General features: G+C 41.5%; 3 protein-coding genes across 5 annotated transcripts in view; 2 read left to right on the forward strand and 1 right to left on the reverse strand.

Moving 5' to 3' along the window:
- Positions 1-3,466: 3,466 nt before the first annotated feature.
- LOC105455836 (phospholipase A-2-activating protein) lies at positions 3,467-7,261 on the forward strand. Its single transcript, XM_011699465.1, has 6 exons — positions 3,467-3,739; positions 4,010-4,879; positions 4,975-5,305; positions 5,448-5,688; positions 5,784-6,202; positions 6,420-7,261. Exons 1-6 carry the CDS (start codon positions 3,603-3,605, stop codon positions 6,744-6,746), a joined length of 2,325 nt encoding a protein of 774 aa, XP_011697767.1. The 5' UTR covers positions 3,467-3,602; the 3' UTR covers positions 6,747-7,261.
- A 1,958-nt stretch (positions 7,262-9,219) lies between these two features.
- LOC105455837 (dual specificity protein phosphatase Mpk3) lies at positions 9,220-15,514 on the reverse strand. Its single transcript, XM_011699467.1, has 4 exons — positions 14,018-15,514; positions 12,798-12,983; positions 12,366-12,608; positions 9,220-11,167 (listed from the first exon to the last, which is right to left on the reverse strand). The coding sequence occupies exons 1-4, from the start codon at positions 14,406-14,408 to the stop codon at positions 10,791-10,793; spliced, it is 1,197 nt and encodes a 398-aa protein (XP_011697769.1). The 5' UTR covers positions 14,409-15,514; the 3' UTR covers positions 9,220-10,790.
- A 778-nt stretch (positions 15,515-16,292) lies between these two features.
- The window catches only part of LOC105455839 (ATP-binding cassette sub-family G member 5), a 39,143-nt gene continuing 32,427 nt past the window's right edge, over positions 16,293-23,008 (forward strand). Inside the window, exons 1-3 of one of the 3 annotated variants that reach the window (XM_011699469.1) lie at positions 16,293-16,577; positions 16,733-17,035; positions 20,623-20,777. The gene's annotated coding sequence lies outside the window, so the exon portion shown is untranslated. Of the gene's footprint in view, positions 16,578-16,732; positions 17,036-18,403; positions 18,440-20,622; positions 20,778-23,008 lie in introns of those variants that run through there. The other 2 variants (XM_011699470.1, XM_011699472.1) reach the window with 2 other exon arrangements.

A 23,008-nucleotide genomic window follows, 5' to 3' on the forward strand; every position in this document is an offset into this window, starting at 1 on the left:
TATTAAAAAGACGATCACACGGTTATTATATCTCGTATATTCTCGATATAAATCACACGTAACTTAATCATATTGCGGCAGCAAAAAATAAAAGCGTACGAAATTCAACGTAATTTTCGCACTTACCAATTATATGACTCGCGACGGTACTCGTTCCGCAATCGTTGCGTTCTGTACCCATCACGTCCTGCAATTAAAACATTAATATAATTAAGATGGCAAAGAAGCGTGCTTCGTCTCGCGCGCGATTAACTTTACGTGAAATGAGCGCCGCCGCAACGGTGGCAGCGCGTTTATGCGTTAACGTCATTAAGATTGCGAAGCGGAGCAATTCCCGTACGAGATCAGCTTACGGAGCAATTTGTCCCGCACGCGGTCAGCTTATACGCGAAGTGCAAGCGTCGCGGCGACGCGGGTCGGCGGTGGTGGCGACGGCGATAGTGCGGCGACGCTACATGTTAGACAAATGTAAATACAAGTCCCACTTACCAATTATATTAGTTGCGTGACGCCTCTCGATCCGAAGAGGATCTATCTCGTATTGAGTTCTGAAATTATAAAAGAAACGTTACTAAAATAATGAAGGGATTTCGTCTATCCGCGCGATCAACTTCGCCAATAGCGCCACCGTACGCGCTGCGGCGGCGTCGGTGTAACAGTGGCGTGCGGCGACGCGTCGACGACCCTGGCGGTAACAGTCGCGCGCGACGCCGCCGACGCCTTCACATTTCGATTTTCGGTCGAACGAGTATTGCGGAATACGCATCCGATCAATCTTGCATCTGATTAGCGCGTAATATAGATTCGGCATTTGAACTCTGATTGATCGGATGCGTAATCGCAATACTTGTTCGGCCGAAAATCAAGACGTGTACCGCCGCCGACGCGTCGCCCGCGCCGCGACGCTTGTTTTGCGTAAGCTGACGGCACGCGGGACGAATTACGCCGCTTCACTATCTTACTTATGTGTTTATCCATATGTTTGCTGTATGTAACGTACGCCATACGTATGGATAAATGCGTGATTAAGATAGTGAAGCGGAGCAATTTGGCCTGCACCGCGGTCAGCTTACGCCGAAACAAGCGTCGCGGCGACGCGGGTCGACAGCGATAGTGCGGCGATGCTACATGTTAGACAAATGCAAAGTCCCACTTACCAATTATATTAACCGCGACGCCTCTCGTTCCGAAGATGATCTCGTATCGAGTTCTGAAATTATAAAAAAAGAAACGCTACTAAAAGTGAAGCGGTGTCGTCTATCCGCGCGATCAACTTCGCGGCTCGCGTGCCAATAGCGCCACCGTACGCGCTGCGGCGGCGTCGGTGCAACAGTGGCGTGCGGCGACGCGTCGACGACCCTGGCGGTAACAGTGGCGCGCGGCACCGCCGACGCCTACACATTTCGATTTTCGGTCGAACGAGTATTGCGGAATACGCATCCGATCAATCTTGCATCTGATTAGCGCGTAATATAGATTCGGCATTTGAACTCTGATTGATCGGATGCGTAATCGCAATACTCGTTCGGCCGAAAATCAAGATGTGTACTGCCGCCGACGCGTCCGGCGTCGCCCGCGCTGTGACGCTTGTTTCGCGTAAGCTGACGGCATGCGGGACGAATTACTCCGCTTCACTATCTTAGTTATGCTTTTATCCATATATTCGCCGTATGTTAACATACGCCATACTTGTGGATAAATGCGTAATTAAGATAATGAAGCAATTTGTCCCGCACGCGGTCAGCTTATACGCGAAGTGCAAGCGTCGCGGCGACGCGGGTCGGCGGCGGTGGCGACGGCGATAGCGCGGCGACGCTACATGTTAGACAAATGCAATACAAGTTCCACTTACCAATTACATTAGCCGCGACGCCTCTCGATCCGAAGATGATCATCTCGTATCGAGTTCTGAAATTGTAATAGGAACGCTACTAAAATCAGGTGAAGCAGTTTCGTCTATCCGCGCGATCAACTTCGCCAATAGCGCCACCGTACGCGCTGCGGCGGCGTCGGTGTAACAGTGCACGGCGCACGGTGACGCCGACACATTTCGATTTTCGGTCGAACGAGTATTGCGAAATACGCATCCGATCAATCTTGTATCTAATTAGCGCGTAATATAGATTCGGCATTCGGTTTTTGATTCGATCGGATGCGTAATCGCAATACTCGTTTGACCGAAAATCAAGACGTATACTGCCGCCGACACGTCGCCCGCGCTGCGACGCGACGCTTGTTTCGCGTAAGCTGATGGCACGCGGAACGAATTACGCCGCTTTACTATCTCTTAGTTATGCGTTTATTCATATATTCGTTGCATGTTAAGGTACGCCATATTTATGGATAAATCATAAATGCGTAATTAATATAATGAAGCGGAGCAATTTGTCTCGCACGCGGTCTGCTTACGCGAAACAAGCGCCGCGTCGACGCGCGACGCGGCGAACATTTGTGGCCGACCGTGCGATCAAATTAAGTGTAATCTAATTAAATTATAGAAAAAACAAAATAAATTTAGAGATTTCATGTACCCGTATGTAAATTTCCTCCAATGCATACATGTTCATCTATTTTTCGCAGCGCATGAGCTGTCTGAGGATGTACATCGTTCCTATGTGATACGACGTGACGCTCCTCCAAATTCGATGCGGACTCAGCGGACTGCCGCCGGACTATTGCGCGCGCAGCGCGGACGCGCCGTATATATAGTACCCTGCCTCGCGCCCGCCACCAAGCGCTCTGATTGGCGCGGCGCTGGCTACGCGAGTCGGTATATAAGCGGACGCTACGCAGTCGTCCACCAAAAACTGACACGGGACACGGGCGGTGAGGCGGTCTCTCTCCATGGTCCGCGCTAAAGCGCATAGTTGCGCGCAATCGCGACCGCATAAAACATTCGTATTTCGTAATTCATTTTACAGACTGACGGATAATGGCAATAATGACACGTTAGCCTTTTTTTATCCACATGCACTCAATGTTTAATTGTAAAGTATAAATAAATGAAAATGATTAGATCCTTTTTCGCCTGTTTTACAGTTCGTCGGAAATTGTACTCAATGAAATTATATCTACAGTGAGAACCGAACTGCTGCGGTCCACTTGACGCTACAAATGAAATGCTTCAAAGCGTTTAAATTAATCAATCAGAATAAAAAGAATTTTATGGACTGATTAATCAAAAAATGCCTTAAAGTATTTGTAGTAGTTATGAGAGCGACTATTTACGTGGGACCGTCAGAATCCCCGTACATTAGTACCTGCAGTATAATAAATGCATTTTTAAAATAATTATTACGTATATAATAGCTACATCCATTTTCTGACATTGTCGATAAAATTATAACGTCGGAAATGGATGTGGTTTGAGTATGTGCTACATCCACAAATGAAATGTGGGTACAGTGATCTGCGCATGCGCGACTCATTTTGCATCTGTCATCGCGGCCGATCGCGGCGCGGCGTGCAGCGATGCCAGCGGGGCCAGGCGAGACGTGCGGGGCGTATCGTCGTGAGTTGCGTGTCGTCGTGCGGGGGTTGCACAAAATTTATTGAAATCGAAGCCGAAGAGATCGACGGAGGAACTGTTTTTGATTGCCAGGATGGACAAGCCGCCGTACAAGCTGAGCAGCGTGCTGCTCGGCCACAGCGCGGACGTGAGAGCGGTGACGACCTTCCTCGACGGTACCGTCGTGTCGGTCTCCCGGGACAAGACAGCGCGTGTATGGAAACCGACCGGGTTGGTAGCGCACGCTGGCACTCCCCCACGGGAGCTCACAGTGATCCAAATCCCTCCGGCTTGCTTCCGTACAATTTTCAATCCTTTTTAGCCTTTAAAAGAGAGAGAGAGAGAGAGAGACCCGTTTCTCTGCCTATGTGAGGTTAGGCATGCATGTATATGAACAGTTTTCAATCATAGATATTCATCTTCAGTTGCATGCTTGCCGGGAATTATTGTTGGATAACGAAACTCCGTGCTGTGCTTTACTGACGCCCAGAATTGTTGCAGGAACGGCAACGAGTACGAGCAGAGCGCGACGTTAACGGGCCACTCTGACTTCGTCAATTCGGTGTGCGTTATAAATCCGTCGGAGAGACATCCCAAGGGTTACATCATCACCGGTGGCAACGACAACGCCATATGCGTCTACGTGGCCGACGAAACGGTGCCCGCGCACACCATAAAGGCGCACCAGAACAATGTGTGCAATTTAAAGGCCGGCAAGAAGGAGGGTACGTTTCTCTCGAGCTCCTGGGATCTCACCGCCAAATTGTGGGACGTGGATGACCTGAGCAAGCCGCAGCTGAACCTCGCGGGTCACACCGCCGCGGTGTGGTGCATAGCGGATCTGTCCAACGGCAATATAATAAGTGGATCGGCCGACAAGTTGGTGATAATATGGTCGAGGGACGGTTCGGTGCTGCACAAATTGACGGGACACACCGACTGCGTTCGCGACATTGTCGACATTAAGGAGGACGAGTTTCTAACTTGCGCGAACGACGCCACTATAAGGCACTGGAGCGCTAAACTTGGGACCTGTTTAGGCACATATTGCGGGCACGAGAATTATATCTACAGTATATCGGCCCTCCCGAATGGTACATACGTCTACTCGTCTGGGGAAGACAGGTCCATTAGAATATGGTACAACGCGGAACTGAAACAAACCATTGTTCTACCGACGCAGTCGATATGGTGCATTGATTTGTTCTCGAACGACGACATAGTCGCCGGGAGTTCCGACGGTGCCGTCAGGATATTCTCGTCCAATCCCGAACGGTACGCAAACGCGGAGACGTTGGAAGCGTTTGAGAAGGAGGTAGCGAATACAGTTCTGAATGCACAGCAGGCAATCGGAGACATCAATGTAAAGGAGTAAGTACCCCTCGTTTTGGATGAAATAATTTTCATTCGTACATTGTATTTTTTTTAATTTGTGATTAATTATAATTAGTTTTTATTGCATACAGTCTGCCAGATTCGAAAGTTCTTCTACGGCCCGGCCAGAGAGACGGCCAGACAAAGATAGTAAATGAAGGGGATGCAGTCAGGGCATACAGTTGGTCGCAAAGCGAACAACGATGGATAAAAATTGGCGACGTGATGGGTGCGTCCGGCGGTACCGCGGCAACTTCCGGAAAGCAGCTTTACAATGGCATAGAATACGATTATGTCTTTTCAGTCGACATACAAGACGGTGTGCCACCTTTGAAACTTCCATACAATAAGAACCAAGATCCATGGCATGTAGCACAGAAATTCCTTCATGACAATAACCTCAGTCAATTATTTTTAGATCAGGTATACATCTTGAAAAGTATTTCACTTTCTATAAAATGTCTTCATATAATCTTTTACATTTTATTTATTACTCTATTGGAAAATAATTCTAGAATCGCAAATCTGAGAAAGAAAAATGAACTAAAATTTATATACATTTCAGGTTGCAAATTTTATAGTAAAAAATTCTGATCCAAGTCCAGTTTTAAATACTGGATCGCAATATGTCGATCCTTTTACAGGAGGAAGCCGATATGTTCCTGAATCAGGAACATCGTCTAGCACGTCCGATGTTAGTGCACAAGCATCGACATTTAGTTCTTTCAAGACATCTACATCACCCTCCTATATACCTCACTCGAAGTATTTAAAGTTAGAACAAGCAAATTTAACTGCTATCTTCGGTAATCAGACTTGTTTAAGATGATTAGATACAATAGAAATGCAACATAAATTTTTCATTATTTTGTCAGTGAAACATTTATAAAATTGTTTACAGAAAAATTACACGAGTTAAATGCTAAACAAGAAAGTACATATAAAGTACCAGAGGAGAAGCTGGATGCAATAGAAAAACTTATGAGTAATCAAATAACTGAGGAATTTCGGACTAGAGCTATCGACGCACTGAAAAGCTTTCTGGATTGGCCAAACGACACAGTGTTCCCAGCTCTCGATATAGCGAGACTCGCTGTACTTCACAAGGAAGTAAATGATCAACTGTGTACGGAAGAATTACTACCGGTCATACGAAGGCATATCAGATCCGACGCAACTTCGTCGAATCAAATGCTCACCTTCCGTCTAATGGCCAATATGTTCCAGCATGAAAAGGGAGAGAAACTCTGTCTAGATTACAGGGATGAGATACTCAAGTCTCTACTGGATCTACAGTCCCTTGGAAACAAAAATAATCAGGTATGCCACATCAGTTATTGAATAATATTTAGAAACCTAACCAAAAAAAAGCCTTATGAGAACCTAAATCATACGAATAATTGATAAAGTAATCAAAAGTGCAATTCTCAGTTTTATATCAAATACTTTAATATAGAACAGTATTTTTTTTGCATGAAAACCCAAAAATAATATAAGATTATATAAGTAGCTAACAGATTGCGATATTGCATTACAGGTTGCAATATCAACATACATATTGAATCTAATCGTAGCGCTTAGTAAATACAACGATACACCTGGTAGAACGAGAGCTCTAAATGTATTAGTTACTGTATTGCCTCGTTTGAATGAGTCTGAAGCAATGTTCAGAGCCTTGGTTGGACTGGGAACATTATTGGCCGCTACACTAGATCCCAGTGATCGCAATGAATTAATTAGTGCTGTGCGACAATCCGAAACGGCTTTGAATGTTCTTACAACTCTATCAGAAAGCACAACCGACCTCAGTACGTCAAACAAAGTGGTAAACTGTTCCAAGCAGATTATCGATTTAATTATCTAATGCGCTTTACGAGCAGTGGGACTCTGCTTGTAAGATTATGAAAATAATTTCGTTTCGTAATTAATTGAACGAAAAAAGAAACGAGAGAAGAGATTGAAAAGATTACAATTATATATATATAATTAATGATGGCAAATGGTGAATATGAAGTAAGAAACCATTTTTGTGATGCACTAATATAATTTCGGTGAACGCGACTGAAAATAAGTTTGCACGTGTATGTATGTTTTGCAGCTCGGTTGCTCAATCGTAAAAAAAATAAATACATTTTTTAATACAATTAACATTCATTATTTAAATATACTGTACTCTATACTCCATAATATACTTTCAAAAAATATAGATCTACGTATAATTAATGGATTAATACATTAATACTATTTTATATTCGCAAAAAACAAATATGTTGGAGATCTTTTACAAGAACAATGAGCAAAATACTTTGAAACATATTGAAGTGTATATCTACGGCAATTTGTTGGTTAAACTCACGCAATTAAACTTTTAAATTAATATCTTAACAATTTATTTATGCTCAATTATTACAACTGACCAAGATAAAGTTATTCGGCATACATATTGACTGTTTCGGGACTAAGATAAAATGATATGTGTTTAGGGCTTTTACGTACTTTTTTAATTTCATTTCGTCGTAAAGCATACATAAATATTTCTTAATAAACGAACATGTGTTGTCAAGAGATACACAATACATATTTTATAATATATATCGATAATACAAATTTCAAAGGAATAAATTCTCCAGATTTTATTATCGATTTTATATCAGAAGTACGAAAATGAACATTAATATTTTGCAGTATAGGGAAAAAATTAAAAAGACTTACATGTTCATATAATAGAGATTGAATAAATTATTACTATTGCCATGGCAGATATAATGTCCCAACGTAATAAATGCGTACAACGCATATTATTTTATTTAACATCGACAGACAAATTTTGGAAAATAAGAGACAAAGTTATCTGCATGGAATGTAAATGACCTGCTTAAATGACAATCAATTACTTACAGTTTAAGTAAGATAAGTTGTACTACTAATGAAAATTAGTTAAAATATATATACAACGATGAATATAAAATAATAATTTATATAATATACACATATAATATTTGATTAAATTTCTCGGGTACACGCACCCAGTAAACATACAACAGACAACAGTGTAATAGTAGAATATTGTTATTACATTAACGTCAAATATATATATTTCCTTAGTTATATATCAATTTACTCCCGCAATAGCCACGAGCTATTAATTACCGCAACTCTTGCAGTTAATTATTACACCAAAAATAACATTCATTTGTATACACTCATATTAACTTCAATTATGCTCAATGAACGATACATATAGTAGTAGATGAAAGGTAGTTACAGTGTCAGGCCATTTTGGCTCGGGAATGTGGATGCATTTCGTTTCTTTACAAAAATAACTTTCAATATATATCTGAGATCTGTAAGATAATAGAAACAGTGCTGATTCATACGATTCGAAATCCAATTTAGCGCACGAGTTATTACTAGCAATGTATAGCTAGATGCGTTTTCATACGAATGCACAGGCCCAACGTCCTCGTGTAGAAAAGTATCTATATAAAAAATCTGAAGGACTAATACGTTGCTCTGATGCCAGCAAAAATGTAACGTGCAGGAACCATTATCTTTCAGATTTCTGTATGTAACAGTGACGACGGAGTTTGCTCGACAATTCCCGATATTTGAAAGCGTTACTTAATTGTAACACACATTTAAATTTTAGATAAAAACAAAAAAGAACAATTAAAACAGAATTATTAAAATCTGTAATTTCAACATTATTAGTATAACATATTAATTTAAAAAAAATAATAAATTCTCTTTTAAAATCTAATTTCTAAAAAACTAAATTTTCTTTTAAATTGCGACAATTTAAACTTCGCATTACAAATAGATTGAAAAGAATGAAATTTTTAAGTAACGCCTTCACATATATTTCCGAGTGACTTGGACGCAAATTCTTCGAACTCCGTGAAAACCTGGTGACGAGCCTGGTTTTTCCCATGAGCAGGAGAGATTAGGAATGCCCTACAGAAATGCACTGATTCCTAAGATGTGTATCCTCCCTTAAACTTAAGTTACTGGCATATGTACCTGAGGCGACGTGCATGTACCTCTCGCGCGTCTCGAAGGTCAGAATGCATTGAGGCGATTACCCGACGTAAGTTACTTCAGTGTGTTGAAAAACTACATCGAAAATTACTCGTTTACAAATTTCACGTTTTACTTTTTACAACAAACTACTACCACAGTTGAGTAGAAGCTCGGTGGCAGATTTAAGAATTAGTTGAACGGAACCTCAGCCCTCTACTTGGGCCTCCAGACTTCGGAAGACTAGCTTCCGAAAGAAAATATACTTGCGCTTTCTTAGTAGCTTACGCGAATATCGCGAGTAAACTATCGGTCTTTTTGGGAGGGGGGGGGATCGATTTCGTGCCTGCGTGAAGCTTTAAATTCGCATGTGCATACAGGATCTCTCTTAATTGTACCACAGAACTTAACATACTAAGCAGTGATGTTTATCTTTCGACTACTTTTAATTGCCTGGTAGGAAATTCGTCGTTTAGAGATTACTTCGCATGAAATATCGCTTGCAATAAAATAAACACAGCCTCATTAATTGAAGAATTTGGGGAAAGAAGTATTAAAATATATATATGTATGTATGTATATATATACATATATGCAGGGTGTTTCCAGCTTTCTTGTACACGTTAACGAAGTTATTGCATTTCAGACCGAAGGTCTGCACTATTTTGAGCACTTCTTATAAAGGTAAGCAACTCCATATTATTGGAATACAAATATGATTATAACTCAAAGCCAAATAGAGCACATGTTTACGTGAACTTTCATTATTTGTCTTTATCATTATCTCCTATTTTATCAGTGAAGTGGATTCCACATGTTAGGAAACACCCTGTATATATGTACACATATACGTATACATTATATACATATACATATGTATATATATGTATATGTTCTAAAACTCTCTTGAGGTATGGCGGTATGCATTATTTTATACCTCGCGAGTAGATAGTAGCTTGAATCCAATATATCTCGCATACCGTTTATACAATCATATATGCTAAAAGTTTCTCAAAACTTGGAAGCATAACATCAGAATGTACAATTACAATTGCGCGCCTGTTGCACGATGAGAAAATTACGGGATCTCATTTTTTACAAAATACTTTCAATATCCTTTGCTGTCACAACAATTCAGAAAAGAGCATTATAAACGTTGCTTCTTCCTTATCGCAAAAGGACATCAACAGTCATATCGTTTACTCTTTCCCTAAGTCACAACACGACTGCATTGTATTAACGTGATTCGACGGCGTAACAGTCCGATCTTTCGTAATCGAAAATTTCAAGACAAACAAGCATTGTCGCTGTAGAAATATATCGAAGCATTGTTACTGAACGCTGAGAAAAGCTAATCGTCTAACAAAGAGATAACTTCTTCCTAATCGAAAATATATTTCTTTTTCTTTCTCAATCTATTAATCCTCTCATTCCTCGATTATTTCTAAATTTAGACGAAGGTAAATTTCTTTCTTCTATGTTATGTCGAGTACGCATACGTATCTTTGGAGAGAAAAAGAGACTTTTGCAATTCAATTTAATCAGAATTTATAAATAATTTATATATCTTTAATAAACGTTATCCGCGTACGTTGTTACGCTTGGAATGAGAGAGACTCGACAGAAAGAAACGAGAAAATACGAAAGGAAAGTGTTCGGCGCGGTAACTATCTTCGATGTCGCTAAAAGCTCGGCACTAACATCTCGGCACTCGCCAAACGCGTCAAATATATTCCATTCCATCTGGAAATATCTCGCGAGTGGCGGACTTCGGTTGCTCGTCTCGCATATCAAAAATGATAAAGCGCGTTATCATAACCCTCGATCAGAATCCTCCTGATCGCGTGACGGAGAAGACCTAGAATTTGTATTGGGTACCCCCGAGTTCGTCTCATTCGGCCGGTGTACTTGCCGCCCACCTGTCAAACTCGATTCCCGAGTCGGGGCTGAGTCCCATGTCGATGGGACTCAGGAAGCTGGGCGCTGGGCAATTGCAGGGCTTATTGGGCCGGCATGCCCCGATGCACCTCCGGTCGTTGCTCTTGTTCTCCTCCCCTCGGTCCCTCAGCTCCTGCTCGAAGCTGTGCAACTGCTGCATAAAGTGAAAATTCGGGGCGACATTCGCCTTTCTACTACGTACTAGGTTGAAAGCATCGTTCAGGCTGAGGCTGCACTTGTGCATAAGATAAGCCACGGTGATCGTGACGGATCGAGAAATTCCGGCCAGGCAATGTACCAGCACTCCCTTATCTGCGTTCCGTGCCTCCTCTGCAAAATAAACAACAAACAGCGCTTTTAATTTTATGATTTTAACTCGATCAATTATCGCGCTGATATTTAGAATTTATTTTACGGATTTTTTTTAATTACACGAAATTATAAAATATGCAATATATAAGTTCATTTTATAATGACTCTTTAAAGTGCAAACGTCGAATTTTTCAAATTAATTGATATCAAAAGGATTAAAAAATACGATATTTTAATATTAATTTAAACGTTAAAGATCGAGATAACATCATTGTTTGAGAGTTATTTATTATTTAATAAAGATTAGGATGGGAAATATTAATTACGTTAGCTACTATTCTTTGATGTATTCAACGCTCATTAATTAGAAAATTGCGAACAAAAATGCTACAGAAAACAATACATATCATGACAAATTCGTTTAAATGGCGCTAATAAAAAAAATGGGATCGCCAATATTGCAATGTGTCGAGATAGTCAAGTGTCAGACCGGCTCAATAGCAATGCCAAACCTCGCCATTCAAGCTTAAGTATAGCTCTCGGCCTAACCGGACATCCGTTGTTTAATTGTCTAGCGCGGCTTGCCCGCCACGTGGGAAAGTTTCTATTTAGGCGAACCTATTTATAAGAATGCCCCTTTCAGAAGCTGCGCGGGGACCTTCTTAAACAGGAAATCCTGTTTAAGAAGCGGTTCGAACAAGATTTTGATGCGGAAAAACCTCCGATCTCCGATGTAATAAAACTCATCACTCGCGCATTCTGTTTTTCATGCGCGTATGTTTAAATAATACAAGACGTAAAAATTGTGTAAATTAAAAATTTTACATGTCGAGAAAATCTTTTCTTATTAGCGTATGACATATAAAATAATTTATTTAAATTTCAAATATATACCGATCTAATATATATCATTAACATAATTTTATTTAGAAGCACGCATGTGGATGTGAACGAAACGTTCATTGAAGTTACGGAGTAAAAGAGACCAATCAATAGCTGAGAATTTCTTTTTAACGGAAAATGCTTAATTTCTTTATGTTCATATTTCATGCAAAGAATTAAAAAAATATATATACTATCTACTTACAAAATGCTTGCAAAAAGCTATCGTAAAAACGGTATAAATCAAATTTTTTTAGTTCTAATTGACTACAAAAAAAAATGTTAGAATTTAGTTTTCAATAAAAATGCTTCGTATCGGTGTACGGTCACTTACCTATAAACTGAATCGCCTGCGGGAAGAAACTAGCCAAATTCTGACTCCAGTGGTCGCTTATTGGTATCTGCATGTACTTTATTGAGCCGGCACTTTCAAATACATTTGGCAAATCCGGTGTTACATTGAGTATGTACTGTATCCTGTGCCGCGCTAAAGCCTCGCGATCTTCACTATTGGCCGCGTTACCGAGATACAAATGAGGTAAAATTTCCACCGGAAAGTCTTTATCTTCCTCGGGACCTGGAATGCAGAAACACGAATCCAATTACTGCCATTGCATTACTGTTGTTACATTTTTTATTATTATAATCTATTATTAAAGTATTATATTGTTGGTCATTAATATAAATTGCTGTCGCATGATCCTCTTCTTTAACAATGAGAAAAAATATTCTAAGAACTATACTAATAATAAAAATATCTGCTCACCAATTGAATCACATGTACTGTCACTATCGGAGTCTGAATAAGATCTGGTTGGTGGAGTAGATATCCGAAGGGATCTAAGGCCCATTAATTCACCATCGTTATTGTCCTGACCTGGGTCACATTCTTTAGTGGTTTGACTACCTTCGCACCACTCTGGATATTTATCTTTAAATGCTTCAAAACCACCTACAAATAAATATATAACATGATAATAATAATTGAGACCAAATCAAAATCTATATAAATTAATAAAAAATTTTCTAACATGTATATTGCGTAAAATTTATATGTATAATTATTGCATTATATTAAAATATAATAAATTGTAATAAATATAATTTTATTATATTTAAATATATGTATAATAATTCTCTTCTTTTTGATGAAAATGAAAAAGTATCAATTATTTCCAAATTTCAATAATTGTTAAAATTTTCAGTAAATCCGTCATTAACTAAATTAGAAACTAAATTTTGCATATAACATTCAAGAAAAATGATCAATAATCACACAAACCCGCTCATAACTCTTCAATATATCCATTTCCTTAAAATACTTATCAATGATTATAAAACAAAGCTAACACAAATAAATAATATTCTATTTTGCATTCAATGTATGTATTAATACATTTGCAATCGCTAAATTTCTCCATGTCAAACAAAACATTGAATGGCTGAACAGTTTTATCTAAAGCCTGATAAAGACTGGCTATAGAATTAAGTGTCTGGTTCTACCGGAATGCCTCCCACATAAATCAATATTTCATTCACAAGCAGTCTCTATGCTTGACTGTTACTTCTGAAAGCCTTTCTATGCTACCAATTATTATTGCTGCTTGTGCACACGTACGTAACAATAAAATGATATAAATGCAGAGTTATAATTAGCAACAATTGTGTCTGATGTTTAATAATTAAATTTAGAAATCTTTATTAAAACAATATATATTAATTACGCAAATGGTTTCTAAAATACTGTCGTAAACAATAATTTATTCCATAATGAAACATAAATATCAATATAATTGCACGTTTTAATTTTATATTTTACACACAAGTTATTATTTAGGAATAAAATTAGCAATAAAAGTATTTTATTTTCAAATATAAAAATTTGATAGTTTAATAGGCTTAAAATGTCAAACTTTGTGCGATCTTACTTAATGGAAATGAAATTAACTGTGGATTAAATTAAGGATAAAAACTGATCTCTCTTACCGATTAAAGCGGCAACGTTTCCTCCACTGCTTTTAAGTCTCCGGCTCAAAACTTGCAACGTTTCACCCTGATGACCTGCAGAATCTGTAGAGTCACCGATTAATACAAATGTCCCTCTTCTGTTCTCATCTCCGCACAGAAACGTCTCCACTCTATTTCTCAGATCTAAGCACCGTATCGTGGACAGGAGGTCCACTTTACCAGCAGCCAATCTTCGCAGCATGATACTAGGTATAGTCAGAGGCACCGAGCCTCTTATATGAGCGTCGGAGAAGTCGGAGTGTGCTCTACAGTCCAGAATAAGAAGTTTACTGGGACCGTCCTGCGATCTCAACTCCCCGAACAGCCATTCCGGACCCAGAAGATCCTCTTCCATTGCACTATCAGGCATCTTGAGTCTCTCACTTGCACTCTCGCACTTGTGTGTGTGTGTGTCTTGTGGTGTCTTTTACGTGTCCCCTTACGTGGACGTAAGCGCTGCCTTGTCCCGCAAACAGCGACCGCACTCAAATGTTTCCCTCAATCACTGAACCTTCATCCACAAAGCCGTACTCTTGAGCCTCTGTAGCGTCGAAGTGCCCGTCATTATCATCGGGTGCACGGCACCTCTGATAAACAGTAAACAAGCCGTCAGCAGAGCGTTGTTGTACACTGTCAAACACGACTGGTCACGACCTGGTTCCTGCGCTCGTCGTCACTTGAGAAGCTTCCAAGTGTTGGCCAGCGCGACGACACGTCGACTGATCACGACGGTTGCATGCCCGCACCCGTCAAAAATCCGCTCCAATCCGTCGCCCGACGGAGCCGCGAGTGAGTCCGCGTCCCTGCCCTGTCGCGTGTTCTCCACAATCTCCACAATGGAAGCGAATGAACGAAGCGGATGTCCGTGCACGCGCGTTCCCTACTATGCGCGAGCGTCTCCCCCCGCGGCTGAATATATATCACTGGATACGATATATACGACGAAATGGCACTTGGAGTTGAGTGGACACCGGAGAGGGCACACGTTCCCCGGATGTTCTATCCAGATCCGGAGAACGATCGCGCGACGTTCGTCCGCCGACGGCGGGCGCGACTCGACGGGTTCACACGCGTTGCCATCATTTCCTGCGATATACTACGCCGCGCTGCGTATGTTACTCCGCCTTCGTCTCCCGCTTCCCCACCGCTGTCGTTGCCGCAGCCGCCACTGTAGCCTGCACAGTTCTCCTCGTCCACGTCTTCCTCCTCCTCGTCCTCGTCGTCGTCGTCGTCGTCGCGGCCACCGTTATCGCTGCCAGCTCGTCCCGGTTATCGATCTCCTCGTGAATCAAGACGACGACGCGTCCAATTAACGGCACGGCTGTGGAATGTTTACGCTCGCCGTGCGGGAGATGCATGTCCGACCGAACGCGACCGACGCGCTCGGCGCTCACTCTATCTCGCGCTCGCCGACCCAACCGAGTTCGCGCGAGCTCGCCTCGTCGTCGTCCTCTCGGCGCGCGAGTAGCGCTCGTTCCATCCTCGTCGCGCGCGCTTATTCGCGCGCGCACCGCGGGTCGCGCTCACTCCCACCGTCGCGCCGCGCTTGTTCGCCCCCACCTTCTTCTGAGCGTAGGTTCGCCGACGCGCATACGCTGGACCGCGTACGCGCTCCAGCGACAACTGTACCGCGTTTCCGTATCCGTCCTGATCGGATCAGCACTTTTCTGTCTCTCTCTCTCTCTCTCTCTCTCCGCGTATCGACGTCCGTTTCCTGTCTCTCGCTTTCTTTTCACTTATCACCTCACAAATATCCCTTCGACATCGTCCCGCGGAATCGGGAATAACGAATTTCTTCACCCGTCCGGGTGAATTTCCTCGATCAGAGAAAAGAACGCGGAGAGCGTTCTCGACGACTTGAAATATGTCACAAAACTATCTTTTTCTTTCCCTTTCCCGTGCTTTTCCTCCCTCTTCCGTTTTCTCCTCCTCTCTCTCTCTCTCCTTCTCTCTCCCCCTCTTTCTTATTTTTGTTGTTTTTACAATTCCACTTTTGTTCTATCACGTACACTTGCCGCAGGCCACACCTTACCGCGAACGTTCGCTCGTCGAAGAATGGAGCAGCGGCGCGGCGCTCGGCACGTCGCGCGCAGGGGTGAGACGCGGCCGCCGTGCGACACGATTCGCCGGCGATCACGTGAGCCCGCGCTGCCGGCCAATCGCCGCGCGGACTGACGTCAGTTCATTGACAAAAGATGTTTCCATTAACTAGGCGTGGGTAGAGGTTGGGTCGGGGGTCGGTGCTGACTGAGCCGTCGTTGAAGCGGTTGGAGGTTGGAGCGGCTTCGTGACGGCGCGGACCGCGGCGACGAGGGGGAACGCTGGCGGGAATGGGGCACCGCACGTTACACACGCGCGCGCGCTCTCTCACGCGTGCGTAGGCGCGTATTATCACGACCGGGTAAGCGGAGGGAGAGAACGTCAGAGAGAGAGAGAGAACGCCGTACCCGACATACACGCACACTAGCGTGCACGTGCTGCTCGACCAGCAGCAGGGCCGAACACCGACGATGAAATCCCGTCACCCCCACGCGTATAGGTTAGTTCCCTCTCAATCCTACTCTGCCTGCCGTCTCTCTCACGTTCGAATCAATATCGCCACTTTCCTCCTGTTATCTATTTACCGCGTATGTATGTATGTCTCTATATAATGAACTCTTCCGTCATGCTCATTGTCGAACGTATCTCTTGCAGATTGTAACCTCCAATTGCAATATATATCCGGATCACGATGTCATCCGGGATGCAATGAGACGCGGATATTGTAAACATAAGCGCAATCCTTATCATGGCACCTGTTTCTGACATCGACAAGCGTATCACGATGATGTAACATGGCATCGATACATTTGCCACGTACATATAGCATGCCAAAGCCCATGCAGCGCACGTAATACCAAGCAGACTAACGATTTCTCAGATATACGACAAAACAATGACCTCTCCGTCTCGCGGGATCAATCCCGGCTTCGTGGAAGCACACAATACGCTGCTAATGTAAGTCTGTGCATCAATATTGAGTATATAGCCGGTGTTAAAAGGATTACGTTGCAATGATTGCACAGCGATTATAAAGCAACTAACTTACGAAAATAAAAACCCAATATGCAGGAGAGAAAGAGAAAAGGTTCTTTGTTAGATTAGAAATTTTCAAAATAGAAATTATGCTTTTGTTTCTTGCAAACTTAAGTGAACAATGATATCAATCTATGTATTTATATATGGAGAAAAGAATAAAGAGTAGAATGTATATAAAAATATAGATAACAAATTTAAAAGTAAATAATATATTAAACCTGGTAGTATTTATAATATCGAGTGATGCTTGATAAGATAAACAGTTCATTAATCCAGAGATTGCGTATTGAATTATTAATTAAAATACATATATTACAAATACAATATATTACCAAAAATCTATTGATATATTAGCATGTGTGATAGTATTTTAATCTCAAGTTTTATTCTCCATATGTCCACATAGAAGTTTAAACATATTTGATGCGAGTGCGAAAAAATTAAAGTTTTTAAATTTATCCAAGATGAATATGAATGATTGTAACCGATTCTAAAGGAAATTTCTATCATTATGTTTCAGAAACGAATGTATAATGAAATCTTAGGCAATCTGTAGGCAATTTTAAATAAACTTGGACGAATCTTTTTACTGAGACATAATTAGCAATGGCATTGAGGGTTGAAATTTCGAAAGTGTCCACGAATAGATGGCTCAAATTAAATGTTAACAAAGGAAAAATTGATTTCAGTTTTTAATGAGATTTCGCCAAACCCGCCCACGCGTTGTCGTAACTACGTATACAGTTACATACGCGACGGTATCGCAGTTATAAAGAGTTTGAAGCGAAACACGCGCATGAGGATGGCAAAACGTGCCATCGAGTAATACGGCCTTGGCCCTTGCCGTTTACACGAAGCCCGTCCTCGGCCTCGCCCGTTCATCGCGCTCGGCACGGCTCGGCTCGGTTCGCTCGCTTCCTCGCCCGTTCGTTTGTTCTCTTTCACCCTGGCAGGAGGGGACGACAGCCTATCAGACGACTGTGCCAGGCGTAGGTCGGCATTCCATTCATTTGGGCGGCTGTCGTTGAAGATTTTCGCGTTCGATCACACGGCCGCCGCAACCACCACCACCACCACCATCACCACCACCACCACCACCACCGTCGCTTTATCGCGCTTAAGCGCGCGCGCGCGCGCGCGCTCTACCCCTCGAGGGTGAAGGACGGGTTGAGGGTGGAAAACGGGACAGAGAGCGAGAGGGTTGATACGTGACGGGCGGTGGTGAAGAGGGAGAGGGATAGGGCCGCGGGCGTCTGTGACCTTCCGCGGCTGTCCGGACGCGTGCCGACGAATTGGATTCGATCCGCGTGGGTGCAGAGTAAGGTGAGCACCCGACCGTCCTTCCACGCGCGCGCGTGCGCCCCTCTCGCTCGCCCTAACGCTCAATAACGCTCGGATGGTTGTGGAGGCTTTAACATTAAAGCAGAAGAAGGAAGCTGCTTGTCCGTCACCTAGTAGAGAAAGCTCGATTCCACCGATTTGCTTGATATCGATTTCCGTCGTGATCGATTCACCAAGACTGACTCACCGAGCCTTTGCGTGGAAAAGATAACAGACGACGGGGATAGAAATAATAAAGAGACGTGTGATATTGATTTTTTCTAAAGAAAATACTTCGATGTAATAATAATTTATATATGTATGAATTACTTCTGTCAGTATAAGCAATTTGCAACTAAATGAATCTAATTTATAAAATGAGACGTCTAGTTAAAGACGATACAGTGAATATCTCATATTTTTAGCCTCTCTTTTATACACGTAATCAAAATTTTACAATTTTTTTTAGAAAAAGGCAAATTATATTTTTCTTCTGTTTTTTTAAACATAATTAAACTTAATTCCACTTTTCAATTTTAGTCTAACAGTACGATTTTCTAGAAATTCTGTATGAACACATGCGACCTTCGAAATTCGCTATCTGCAGGTACTCTACGCAGAGAACACAAATGAATTCATATCTAGACATAAATCTAGCTAGGTGAAATGTCAAATATCGGGAAACGTGGATGTTATACAAACTGTACCAAGGTGTACAGACCTACTGTTGTGCATCTAATAATGTTTCTCGTAATAATGTTCCGAGCGTTTTGATGCATTACAATGAAACGCGTGGGAGCAGCGCAGGAATCCTAGATGGAAATAACAGTGCAACATGGCTAATTGTGAGACACGTAGACGATTATTGTCCTTCGTTTGCTGCGCACCATCTCTGTTTCTCTCTTTCTCTCTCTCTCTCTCGTATTTTCTATTGCGAAATTTGCAATTAAAAATTAACGGAAGAGGACGTGGGCGAATCGCCTCTATTGGTACGCGGCGAAAGGTCTTGCACGTTGAATTAGTAACGAATCTCATTGGAGAGTAGCGATGTAAAATTCATGACAGCTCGCGCTCGAATGCCTCTAAAGATGATTCCGAGAAATTATGTTATTTGATTACACAATATATAATTTATACATTCCTCGTTACTCGATTTAACTTTTGCGTGTCCGACGTTGCGACAAAACAGTGCATTCCAAGAACGCGGAGGAGTCACTGTGATGGTGGGACGACAAAATCCAGCTTTACGACAGATTGTTTTTGCATTAATATTTTCCATTAAAACGAACCGAAGTCGGAATTTTTATTAAATATTGCAGCTACGTCATAGGAAACGCCTACGCGCATTATCCCTGCAATATAAGTTATCAGAAAAACACTGCTTCAACGAGTATAGTATTTTTAGCGCATTTTCACGCATTGATTTTTTTTGTAATCGAGTGTAAAGAAACATCCGTAAAGAAGAGTTATTCAAAAAGATCCTAGATGTCAAGGTAGCGGAGTAAAAAGATGGTATCGCAAAAATTATACGATATTACGATATCTCTTTCTTTCTCTGTCCATGGGCGTAATTAATATATAATTGTAACGTCTATAGATAATTTCATATTACCTTATGAAGATATTTTTTATTATGGAAAATTTGGGACAGGAAACAGGGCATTTCTTTCGATAACTAACGCCCTCGTATCCTCGTGACGTATATCTCCGCTATAACGATACGATATAGTGATATCGGTGGCATCATACCTCAATCGTGACCTTTCCGAAAATAAAGTACTCTCATTCGCTATCACCTGCTATCCGGTGTCAAGCCTGGGAATATCATTCCCCGTTCGTGTGCTGATGATGCAAATCCCGGTCGTTTCACGTGGGCGGTAGCGAGCAATGCGCTATGTATACAGAGATGTTGAGCGTGTTGCGCAATTGCGACAGTTAGACCGAAGGGCTTTGTGCAAATAGCAATTTCTGCGAAGCACGGTAATCCGCGCGCGTTTGTAAAATTATCATTTTCATCTTGAAGAAGAACGATTGCCGGCGATTAAAATTTATTGCGCGGAGAGCGTACGATGCACGCGAACAACAGCTAGAATCGTTCTCTTTGTCATGTCGTTCCGTTTTAAATGACATTTCGCTGTTACTAATAGGTCAGCAAATTATTTATAAGTTTGATTTTTTTTTTACAGCACGAAGGGCACGTTAAAAATGGCGATCTATTGAATCGTAATTAGTCCGGATAATCAACATTGTGGACGCAATCATAATTGGATGCAATCATAATTGGACGCAATCGGATCGGAGAATTCCTGTTTTCACGAACACGTCTCTTTCGCCATCAGAGGTAAGGCGCATTAAACTTCTTGATTTTCCTATATAGATATGAATTTCTTGTAAATCAAGATCTTTGAGAAGTCTTTCAACCACTCCATTCTCTCGCTCCAAAATGATTTCTACGCGTACGATAAATCGCAAAGTGTTTATTAAAACGATAACAGCATTTATCAATCTCGCCTATAGATGTTGACGTTAAAATGAGACTATGTAGTCTATTGACTTTAAAATGAAGTCACGCATAAACCGATATGTTTACCGATGCTGCAATCGAACATTCGCGTTGAATCAGGCAATCCTCGTTTCATTTTCACGAAGCTGCAGCTTTTCCCTCATTATCATCGTAAAACGGCAAGCGCGGACAGTTAAACCGACTTAAACGGTAACGCTACTGTCACACAAAAGGAAATATATTACGTAAGATAAAGACGAGTTTTTGCATAGACGAATGGCGCAATTACAAGTTTACAGAATTGTTAATATCGTCAGGACTAGTAGCTTAAGGAAATAAAGATTATATATAGTTTTTGTCAGCATTAACATCAACCTTTCTATTCAAATGATCAGATAAATTCAAGGCCCAAAATAAAACGTTTCTATTCGGACAATTAAAGATCAAATAAAGAACGCTTTTTTAGATTGTCGGCGAGTCATGACTCTGTAACATTCTCCGAGATATAATTCACGGTCTAAAACTGTCGAGCCATTTCTGTTCGTTCCAGGCTTATTTAAGTACTTTGTGATAAATCTTGGTTATCGATTATTTATTTAAAACAAATTAGAGAATATCATCAAAATATCGTCGCACACGTATGCATCCCTAGACATCAGGAAGGATCTTCGGGGTACATAATAATAGGTAGTAGAGATTTATAAATAGGATATATAAAGTGCGGCCCACATACAACGCAGCCACGTTTTACGTCACGATAAAAATCGCGCGTCAATTCCGGACTCGGGATCCGCAAGAGAGATGAGCGTACGTGAACGAAAGTAAAGTCGCGCGCGCGTGGCGCGTTACGTATGTTGCAGCCACCGATTACGACAGATGCACGATAATACAACGTGCGTACGGCGGGTTGACGTAAGCGATACCTGTCCGCCGATGACCTTAACAGGTGTACGCGTATACGTAACAGGCATGGCCATTATTTCGCGCGAATGCTGCAGTCGGAAGTCCTCGGGAAGTCCGCGCAGGTGTTACCCAATCAGACGACTCCTGCATTCAAGTAGCTCCGCGCATTTTCGTACATTTATTTTTCTCTCTCTCTCTCTCCCTCGAACAGTCTTACGCTCTCCGGGGATACTACGGAGGACACACTACGTGGGCAGCCACACGCACGCACGGTATACTGACATACAATAAAATGTAAAAATACACGATTCACGAGACGACGCCGAGAGAGTGCGATATGAGATATAATATCGCCGAGACACGCGCGATAAGATAATAGCCGCAGGAAGTAACCAATTACAAAGTACACGTGACTAAAAGATAATACAGATGCGTGGTCGTGTTGCATAATACGGTAGTAAAAGCTGTACGCTTCTTTATTCACGTATACTTCGTATATTCGCGGTTCGATGCTCGCGCAAACGTTTTTCGCGTTTGTGAGCTTGAAATTCGTCTATCTACCGGAGGAATTAACAAAAATGGTGAAACAACAGACGCTTATATTTTTAGTCGTTCTAAGAATAAGCTGTAATTTTATCCTAAAGTACGAATTTCTTTCAAAAGAAATCCTGAAAAGTAGAGAGATTTCTTATGTTCTCTTTATATTTTTATGTTCTCTTTTGTAGTTAGCGTTTCTGTTCATACACGCTTCTATATGTATTTCTGCTTCGTTATTTGCAATTTCTGTGATGTTTGCCGATTTTAATTTTGTAGAACATAATTCCCACGAACACTGAGGCCTTTATTGCATTATTCCGTTTATTTTACTTTCGACTGATCAAATATTGCTTTAAATTTCGCAGGTTGCCTCTCGTTTAATTACAGTATTCGATAAAACGATCTCGATTATACTTTTTCTCCATTACTTATTCGATACGTCTACTTGGATGCTCGTATTTATCGCCGAAGGCCGTCTAATTTTGACTTCTATTTGTTTGACATGACATCCGTCTTCATTATAAATTCAACACTGCTCGTGTAATATTTAATCTTCTGACAACAATCGCTCAATTCCGCCACGCTTTGCACTCACGTCACTTATTTACGTAATTCAAATTAATAAATTA

Source organism: Wasmannia auropunctata, unplaced genomic scaffold, assembly GCF_000956235.1.
Source record: "Wasmannia auropunctata unplaced genomic scaffold, wasmannia.A_1.0 LD335828.1, whole genome shotgun sequence".
NCBI lineage: Eukaryota > Metazoa > Arthropoda > Insecta > Hymenoptera > Formicidae > Wasmannia > Wasmannia auropunctata.

Bases quoted from the DNA above. Each gene is read 5' to 3' on its own strand.
- LOC105455836 (XM_011699465.1), top strand. From the start codon at position 3,603: ATGGACAAGCCGCCGTACAAGCTGAGCAGCGTGCTGCTCGGCCACAGC. The intron at 3,740-4,009 runs GTTGGTAGCGCA...GAATTGTTGCAG, and splicing joins CGTGTATGGAAACCGACCGG to GAACGGCAACGAGTACGAGC. The intron at 5,689-5,783 runs GTAATCAGACTT...AATTGTTTACAG, and splicing joins AAATTTAACTGCTATCTTCG to AAAAATTACACGAGTTAAAT.
- LOC105455837 (XM_011699467.1), bottom strand. From the start codon at position 14,408: ATGCCTGATAGTGCAATGGAAGAGGATCTTCTGGGTCCGGAATGGCTG. The intron at 12,984-14,017 runs GTAAGAGAGATC...ATTTATTTGTAG, and splicing joins AAACGTTGCCGCTTTAATCG to GTGGTTTTGAAGCATTTAAA. The intron at 12,609-12,797 runs GTGAGCAGATAT...TCTGCATTCCAG, and splicing joins CAGTACATGTGATTCAATTG to GTCCCGAGGAAGATAAAGAC.